This window comes from Acanthamoeba castellanii (assembly GCF_000313135.1).
Source record: "Acanthamoeba castellanii str. Neff unplaced genomic scaffold scf7180000084632, whole genome shotgun sequence".
NCBI classification, from domain to species: Eukaryota; Discosea; order Longamoebia; family Acanthamoebidae; genus Acanthamoeba; species Acanthamoeba castellanii.
The window spans coordinates 29,181-36,656 of NW_004457730.1; the positions used below are offsets into that span (position 1 = coordinate 29,181).

Consider the following 7,476-nt stretch of genomic DNA (forward strand, 5'->3'; position numbering starts at 1 on the left):
CGATACCACAGGGTTCGCGGTGGTGAACAGCTGTACAAGTGAGACGTCAAGCCTGAGGTTTAGGCGACGTCGATCAGTTCGGAGGCCTTGGCCGTGCCGAAGCTAAGGGTGTGCTTGCACCGCAGGGGCGCGTGGCCGACGTGCTTCTTCCACTGGACGGTGACGCCCACGCTGAAGGTGCCCCAGCCCAGGCGAGTGACCCGGAAGGGCGCCTCCGTGACGCGCACTTGGGCCGGCGAGAAGGTCGGATGGAGGTCGTAGGTGACGTGGTCCACCAGCTCGGCCAGATCGCGGGCATCGTCGCGCCCGTCCGGCAGCTTCACGAACATCGTCCACTGGTGCGTGTTGTTGCCTCGGTCGGTCGGCACCGCCGCATGCTCGTTGCCTACCTCGATCACCTTCGGCACCTCCACCACCTCATCGTCTTCGTTCTTTTCCTTCTTCGTCTTCGTTTTCTTGCTCTTCTTCTTGTTCTTCTTCTCGCCGGCTTCCGCTTCATCGTCTTCTTCGCTGCTGCTGCTGACGTCGACCACCTCCATCCGGTCGACCTGCCGCGTGAGTCGTTCGGCTGCCGCCTCGCGCCGGCGGTCGTCGGCCTCGGCCTCGCGCAGGCGGGCCATCTCCTCTATGGCCTCGGCCTTCTTCTTGTAGTACGGGTGCACAAAGTTGGGAATGCGGTTGAGCGGCACGGCGTCGCGCGGGCGCCACACGGGCACCGGGTCGATGGGCACGTCGAGCCGGGCCATCAGGCCCTCGAACACCGGGTCGCACTTGGCCCAGATGCGCAGCGTGGCCTCGTCGTCGTCGGGCGTCGGCTGGAGGTTGATCAGTACCACCTGCCGGGCCAGGAACGGGAAGTGGGTGATGTGGCGGAGCGACATCGACGTGCCGGCGATGATGCACAGATCGGCCCGGCGGCAGTGGGTGTCGGCCTCGTTCCAGTCCACCTCGTCCAGCAGCTCGCCAAAGTTGATGTGGGTGTCCTTGGTGCCGCAGTTGGTGTCGCGGGTGCCCACCATGCGCCCGCCCCAGCGGCCCTTCTTCATCTTGAGGTCGCCCGGCGTGCCCTTGTAGTGGGCCGGCGGCGCGCTGCCGCACCGCGAGCAGGTGCCCACTTTGTGGTCATGCACGTGCGTGTGGCCCTGGCGGACGTGGTAGTTGCGCTCAAAGTCGTAGCCGCACCCCGAACACCGCTCGACGTAGATGTCACCGTGCAGGCAACACAGCTGCTCGTGATCCTTCAGTCCCGCCTTCCTGCTCACCAAAGTTTGTTGTTGCTTGTCAGACACTCGACCGCACACACACACACACACACACACATGCACACAGCACACAGCACACACGACACGACACGACACGCACAAACATGGTTGGGAAGGAACCTGTAGATGCCGTCGAGGTTGGTGGTGACGACGTAGTGGGCGAGACCCAGTCGGATGAGGGTGGCCATGGCCATGTGGGTGGGCGTGGGCTGGGCGTCGCACATGTCGATCTTGACTCGGGCCTTCTTCTCCTCGCGCGCGGCCTCGGCCTTGAGCTTGGTCAGCTCCGACTCGTCCTCGGCCGTCCTTCCGGCGCCCAGCAGCTCCAGCTCCTTGATCTTGCGCTTGGTCCAGGCGCCCGACGGGCCGCGGTAGTCGCCCACGCCGGCCGACGTGGACACTCCCGCGCCCGTAAAGAACACTGTGTACTTGCTTTGCTTCACCTGGCGAAGAGGAACCAACCAACGAACAGGGCGGAGTCAGTACTGACATCACAGAAGAAGACAAGATCTTTAGAACTCGGTAGATAAGAACTAGATATCATGTTTACCATCTTGGCGAGGCGGTCGAGCTTCTTCTGGAAGAAGGGGTCATTCTCTTCATTGAATTCCCGCACGCGGGTGGAGTCGACTGTGCTGGCCATTGCAGTATTGTCTGTTGTGTAGATCTTTAGTTATTTGCTGGTGGCTGCACGGCATCTTTTTGTACCCCTCGCCGGCGTTCGGCGAACAAGCACCACCGGTGTTCCTTCTTCCTCTCCGCCACTTCACCGCATCACGTGCTGTCGACAGACAAACAAAGAAAATTGAAGTGAAGCCAAAATGAAGCAAAAAAATACAACGTCGGCGTCGACACAATTTTTTGTTCACAGAAAAAGCGTCTTGCTGTGTTCGCGCTTCTCGACGTCGGCACTCGCGACGTTGCTGCTGGGCGGCACAAAAGGTACGCCAGGGCCGGCAGATATCTTCATTCAACCAACGAAGCAATCAACAATCAACAACTGACACTCCTACCTAATATAAAAAGTTACAAGATGGGCAACATTCTTCAGAAGCTGTTCTCGGGTTTCAGCCAGGAGGCCAAGATCCTGCTGGTGGGCCTCGACGCCGCCGGCAAGACAACGCTCCTCTACAAGCTCAAGCTCGGCGAACAGGTCACCACGATCCCCACCATCGGATTCAACGTCGAGACCGTCACCTACAAGAACGTCACCTTCACCATGTGGGACGTCGGCGGCCAGGACCGCATCCGGAAGCTGTGGCGCTACTACTTCCAGGGCTCCAACGCGATCATCTTCGTCGTGGACAGCGCCGACCGCGAGCGGATGGACGAGGCCAAGGACGAGCTGGCCGCAATGCTCAAGGCCGACGAGCTCAAGGACGCCGCGCTGCTCGTCTTCGCCAACAAGCAGGACTTCTCGCAGGCCATGTCCACATCAGAGGTCATGAGCAAGCTCGGCCTCCTCGACGCGGCCAACCACGGGCGACGGGTGCACTGCCAGGCCTCTTCCGCCACCACTGGCATGGGCATCTACGAGGGCATGGAGTGGCTCTCGCAAACCCTCAAGAAGTGATCTCTTCCTCTATGTTTGGCCCTTCACTTTCGGGTACTTGTACATAAAACCAACATTGCAAACACCTTTGGCCGCATGAAGATGTCGACAAGTTCTGTGTGTCGGCAGAAAAGAAGAAAATTCAAATTTAATTACCCATTGGTGAGGTCCGGTCGCCGGCGTTGTTTGATCTTCATCATAAAACTTCCTTGTACCCTACACACAACCACTACATCAAAAGATGGCCACCGTTCTTGCTGGATCGAACGACAAGGAGAAGCTGGATGACCTCATCACCCGCACCCACAAGGACCAGGCCGTCTGGTTCCTCAACGCCTTTTGGGAGGTACGCCTCGCCGTCACACTCCTTCAGTCCCCTCTTCATCCCAAAAACATCTTTTGTTCCGGACGTCGCTCAGCGGAAACTAATCTTTTATTGATGAAATATTTTTTGGGCGTGAGCAGGAGTTCGGCGAGAAGGAGGCCGAGAAGGTGTGGTCGTTCGTGCACAAGGCCATCGAACTCGACGAGGCCAAGCGCGCCGAGGGCTCCGACCTCGACGAGTTCCAGGCCCACCGCTTCCTCGAACACTTCAAGGAGACTCTCACCGTCCAGGTACCCCCGCCTCTCGCCGCCTCATTCTTTCCTCGCGTTCGTCACTCTGCGTTTTCCGGCTTTGACCAAATTAAGTTGGCTTTGACTTGGGTCAAACCTTTTCAAATTGATTTCATGTATTTTTGTTTACATTAATATTTAGTACGCAATGTATGCGTATGTGTGGTGGATCATCAGGCGATGAGGGACAGGCTGAGGTCGACGGGCGCCATCGTGGGCACGGTCAAGCGCGTGCCGCTCACCCACATCCTCACCTTCAAGTACAACGTCGACTGGCACGTGCTCGTCAACGCGCCGCAGGGCTCCAAGGAGGAGATCGCCAAGGCCCAGAAGATCTTCGAGGACGTGCAGCGCGCCTTCGAGGAGTCGGCGGCGCGCGACGCCGAAGCCGCGGCGGCCCTGTCGGAGGCCACTTCGCGCGAGGCCGAAGCCAAGCAGCGCGAGGCCGAGGCCAAGCGGTCTGAGGAGGAGGCCAAGGCCCGCGAGGCCGACGCGCTGGCCGCCGAAGCTGAGGCCAAGGCCCGCGAGGCCGACGCGCTCGCGGCCGAAGCCGACGCCAAGGCCAAGGAGGCTGACGCACTGGCCCGTGAGGCCGAGGCCAAGTCCCGCGAAGCTGCCGCCCTCCAGGCCGAGGCCGAGGCCAAGCAGCGTGAGTCCGAGGCCCAGTCGGCCGCCGAGCAGGCGCGCCAGTCGGAGGAGCAGGCCAAGGCCGAGGAGGCCGAGGCCCGCGCCCGCGAGGACGAGCTGCAGGCGGCCAAGGCCGAGCTCGAGGCGGCGCTCAACGAGCTCAAGGCGCAGGAGGACGCCTTCAACGGGCGCACGGCCGAGCTCACGCGACAGTCCGAGGAGGGCAGCGTGGTGCAGAAGAACCGGGCCAAGAACGAGCTCGCCCAGCACCTGTCGTCGGACCCGCTGCCGCTGCGTCGGGCCAAGATCACGCAGGAGGCCGCCGTGAAGAAGGCCGACCGCGCCGCTCAGGTGGCCAAGGCCGCCGCCGACAAGGCCACGGCGGCCAGGACCGTGGCCGAGGAGGCCCGCCAGGCCGCTGACGCCTCGGCCAACCAGGCTTCGCAGGCCCGCGCCGCCGCCGAGGAGGCCTCGCGTCAGGCCTCGCAGGCTCGCGCTGCCGCCGAGCAGGCTGCTGAGCAGGCCACCCAGGCCAGGCACCAGGCCGAGGAGTCGGCCCGCCAGGCCTCGAACGCCCGCGCTGCCGCCGAGCAGGCCGCCCGCCAGGCCTCGAACGCTCGCTCGGCTGCTGAGCAGGCCGCTGCCCAGGCCACTGAGGCCCGCGCCGAGGCCGAGCAGGCCCGCGCGAGGTCGGAGGAGGCCAAGGCGGCGGCCGAGGCTGCCGTCGAGGAGGCGCGTGCGCGCTTGGCCGAGGCCGAGGCCTACCTGGAGGAGGCCAAGCAGAGGCTGCCCAAGGGCGCCACGTGGTGGCTGGAGCGCGAGCTGCACGAGCGTCGGGCTTACCTGCCCGCCAGCAAGGGCGGCTACAAGAAGGGCACCCACTAAACATTCCTTCTCTGTACAACCACCAAGCTTACGCCCTCTTCTCCCAAGATACGTGTCTTTTATTTAAATGTAACTTCAACATTCGCACCTTGGCCTGCATGTTCAGCTCTACACGTGAATATATCGATATGAACCTTTTTCCAGAGCCCGTGTGTGTGCAATCAGTTCTTATGGTAGGGGTGGCTGCGGTACCAGTCGACCACGGAGTCGGCGCGCACGCGCTGCGACTCCTGCCCCAAGTTGAACAGCACGCGCTCCCTCATGGCCTTCAGCTCCCACAGCTGTTTGTGCTTTAGGTGGGGCGGCAGCTTGCGAGGGCTTTTGATCTCGGCCAGGAGCGCGGGCAGCACTATGGGTGGGGCCAGGTGTTGACCAACACCGTTGGGGACCCGGGGCTGACTACCCGTTTGGTAGCCCGGCCGATGTATGGGCGTCCCCCGGTGTCGTTGGGGAGGAAGATGCGGCCACAGTGGGCAGGGTCGAGGTGGGCTTGGGCGTAGATGCTGCCGTAGATAGACACGCCCCACACCAAGAGCGTCCGCTGGAGCTTCCAGTACTCGACACGCTCAGCGTAGCTCAATGTCCTCTGTTCGAGCTGGCGGGCCTTGAGCCAACGTAGAAGCCCCATGCTCCTGGTTTGCTGCGCCAGAAGCTGACGAGCCTCCTGCCCTCTTGTTGTGCTGAACGGTCAACAACAAACCAGTTTTGGGCAGCCACCAGGGGAGGAATTCCAAGCCCAGAAATTTATGGAATGTTAGTTAAGCTGTTCAATTTGTGATTGGCCTGCCGACAAGCAATACCCGCCTAAATGAACATACCACCAAAACCACACAAGAGGGAGAGATGGGGAGGAGCGGAGAGCGGAGCGTTGTGCTTTTGGGCTTCCTTGCGGCGCTGTGCCTACTGGGCAGTGGAAACGCTCAGCGGTTGCCAAAGGGCTTTGCGAACCCTATCGACAGGTATGTACGAAAGAAATTCATTTGAATGAAAATGTTATTTATTTATAAATGAAATTGATTTTAAAGGAAATTATAATCTCTTTGTTGTGGTGCAGTTGCCCGAAGTTGCCGCCACACAATGCCACAGTCATCCAAGACCTGCGTCCTTCGGTGCACCCCGGGCACCAACCGCAGCGCAAGTGTTGTTGTTGTGGTTCTCACCTCCTACACATCGTAGGACATCAAAGTGGTGATGGCGTTGGGCGACAGCATCACCGCCGGCTTCGGCATCATGGGCCGCGATGTACCCGACATCTTAGACGAATACCGCGGCCTCAGGCACTTGGCGGCTCACGCACCGTCCGTTACTACTCACACTCACCATCTCGTCCTGTGCTCTGTTTTTTATTGCGTGTGCGCAGCGCCCCGATCGGCGGCGATGACGGTGCCATCACGATGGCCAACTTCTTTCGCCACTACTCGCCGAACGTGGTGGGCGCCTCCTTGGGGCGACATGTGGTCGAGCTGCCTGAGTTCGTACGTACCAAACCATGGTGGCTTCCTCTCGACAACCTGCAAGCCGTTATTGACCCAATTTTATGTCCGACGTGGTGTTGTGTGCAGCCGTACTATGACCAGGACCAGCTCAACGGCGCTCAGAGCAATGCGGGAGTGGCCAGCCTCATGTACCAGCTTGAGTACGTTGAAGCTGTGCCGAGATTTAACTCCGATGCTGCATGTTCTGACCACTCCACTCCCCCACTCCACACAGGCACTTGATCCAGAGGCTCAACTCCGACCCGCGCGTCGATATGGACAAGGACTGGAAGATCATCAACCTGCTGATCGGGGTACTACCACATGGGACGTCATGTCCTGGTCTGATCCACTGCTTACCACCTTCTTGTTTGCCCACAATTCCCGTTACAGGCCAACGACGCTTGCCCGCTGTGTCTCGACATCACGCCGCCCTCCATCGCCAGCATGGGCGACTTCTACGAGCAGGTAGGTCTGTGTATGGTCATGTGTGTCGTATGTTGTGTCTCATTTGTGCGTCGTGTCGTGTCGTGTCGCGTGTGTCGTTGTGTATGGTGTGCCACAGAACCTGCGCAAGGTCGTGGAGACTGCGTATCAGAAGATCCCAAGGCTGTTCTTCAACATCCTGCCCATGTTCAATGTGTCCCAGGTCTACTACCTGTCGCTGGGCCTCCCCTACTGCTTCGAGCTCCACGACGTACTCCCCGTGGAGTGCCTGTGCGCATTCGACTCCACCGCCTGGAGGCGCAACTACCTCGACCAGGTTCAGCCCCGGCTAAGCACTAACCACTCACCACGTAATTAACCACCCGACCTACACCTCACACCGCGGACCGTGGCTTTGTCGCAGGTGCTGCAAGAGTTCAACAGGCGCATCTACAAGCTCTATGACGAATGGAAGGCCAAGAAGCTCACGACCTTTGCGCTGCAGGTCCAGCCTTTCTCGGCCAACCGTACGGTTCCATTTCTCTTCGTTCTTCGTTCATTACCGCCATCTTCTTCTGAGTTCGCTCAAAGTTGGTGGCGCTCACTCAATCACTCCATCATAATAGTTACAATT

At 60.2% G+C, this 7,476-nt stretch overlaps 4 protein-coding genes and 1 pseudogene across 4 annotated transcripts in view; 3 read left to right on the forward strand and 2 right to left on the reverse strand.

Moving 5' to 3' along the window:
• Positions 1–59: 59 nt before the first annotated feature.
• ACA1_084880 (transcriptional regulator, Sir2 family protein) lies at positions 60–1,905 on the reverse strand (the record flags this gene model as incomplete). Its single annotated transcript, XM_004358188.1, has 3 exons — positions 60–1,254; positions 1,383–1,705; positions 1,813–1,905. The coding sequence occupies 3 exons, from the start codon at positions 1,903–1,905 to the stop codon at positions 60–62; spliced, it is 1,611 nt and encodes a 536-aa protein (XP_004358245.1).
• Positions 1,906–2,295: 390 nt separating this feature from the next.
• Positions 2,296–2,835, forward strand: ACA1_084890 (ADPribosylation factor, putative; the record flags this gene model as incomplete). Its single annotated transcript, XM_004358189.1, has 1 exon — positions 2,296–2,835. One exon carries the CDS (start codon positions 2,296–2,298, stop codon positions 2,833–2,835), a length of 540 nt encoding a protein of 179 aa, XP_004358246.1.
• A 220-nt stretch (positions 2,836–3,055) lies between these two features.
• Positions 3,056–4,941, forward strand: ACA1_084900 (uncharacterized protein; the record flags this gene model as incomplete). Its single annotated transcript, XM_004358190.1, has 3 exons — positions 3,056–3,160; positions 3,280–3,429; positions 3,607–4,941. 3 exons carry the CDS (start codon positions 3,056–3,058, stop codon positions 4,939–4,941), a joined length of 1,590 nt encoding a protein of 529 aa, XP_004358247.1.
• A 161-nt stretch (positions 4,942–5,102) lies between these two features.
• Positions 5,103–5,569, reverse strand: ACA1_084910 (annotated as a pseudogene).
• Positions 5,570–5,784: 215 nt separating this feature from the next.
• ACA1_084920 (phospholipase, putative) overlaps positions 5,785–7,476 on the forward strand; it is a gene marked incomplete at both ends in the record, with an annotated part of 1,751 nt that continues 59 nt past the window's right edge. The window contains 9 exons of the mRNA XM_004358191.1: positions 5,785–5,900; positions 5,996–6,050; positions 6,118–6,239; positions 6,302–6,416; positions 6,504–6,577; positions 6,652–6,730; positions 6,810–6,884; positions 6,982–7,179; positions 7,267–7,369. Of these exons, the coding sequence (XP_004358248.1) occupies positions 5,785–5,900; positions 5,996–6,050; positions 6,118–6,239; positions 6,302–6,416; positions 6,504–6,577; positions 6,652–6,730; positions 6,810–6,884; positions 6,982–7,179; positions 7,267–7,369 (937 nt within the window). The remainder of the gene's footprint in view (positions 5,901–5,995; positions 6,051–6,117; positions 6,240–6,301; positions 6,417–6,503; positions 6,578–6,651; positions 6,731–6,809; positions 6,885–6,981; positions 7,180–7,266; positions 7,370–7,476) is intronic.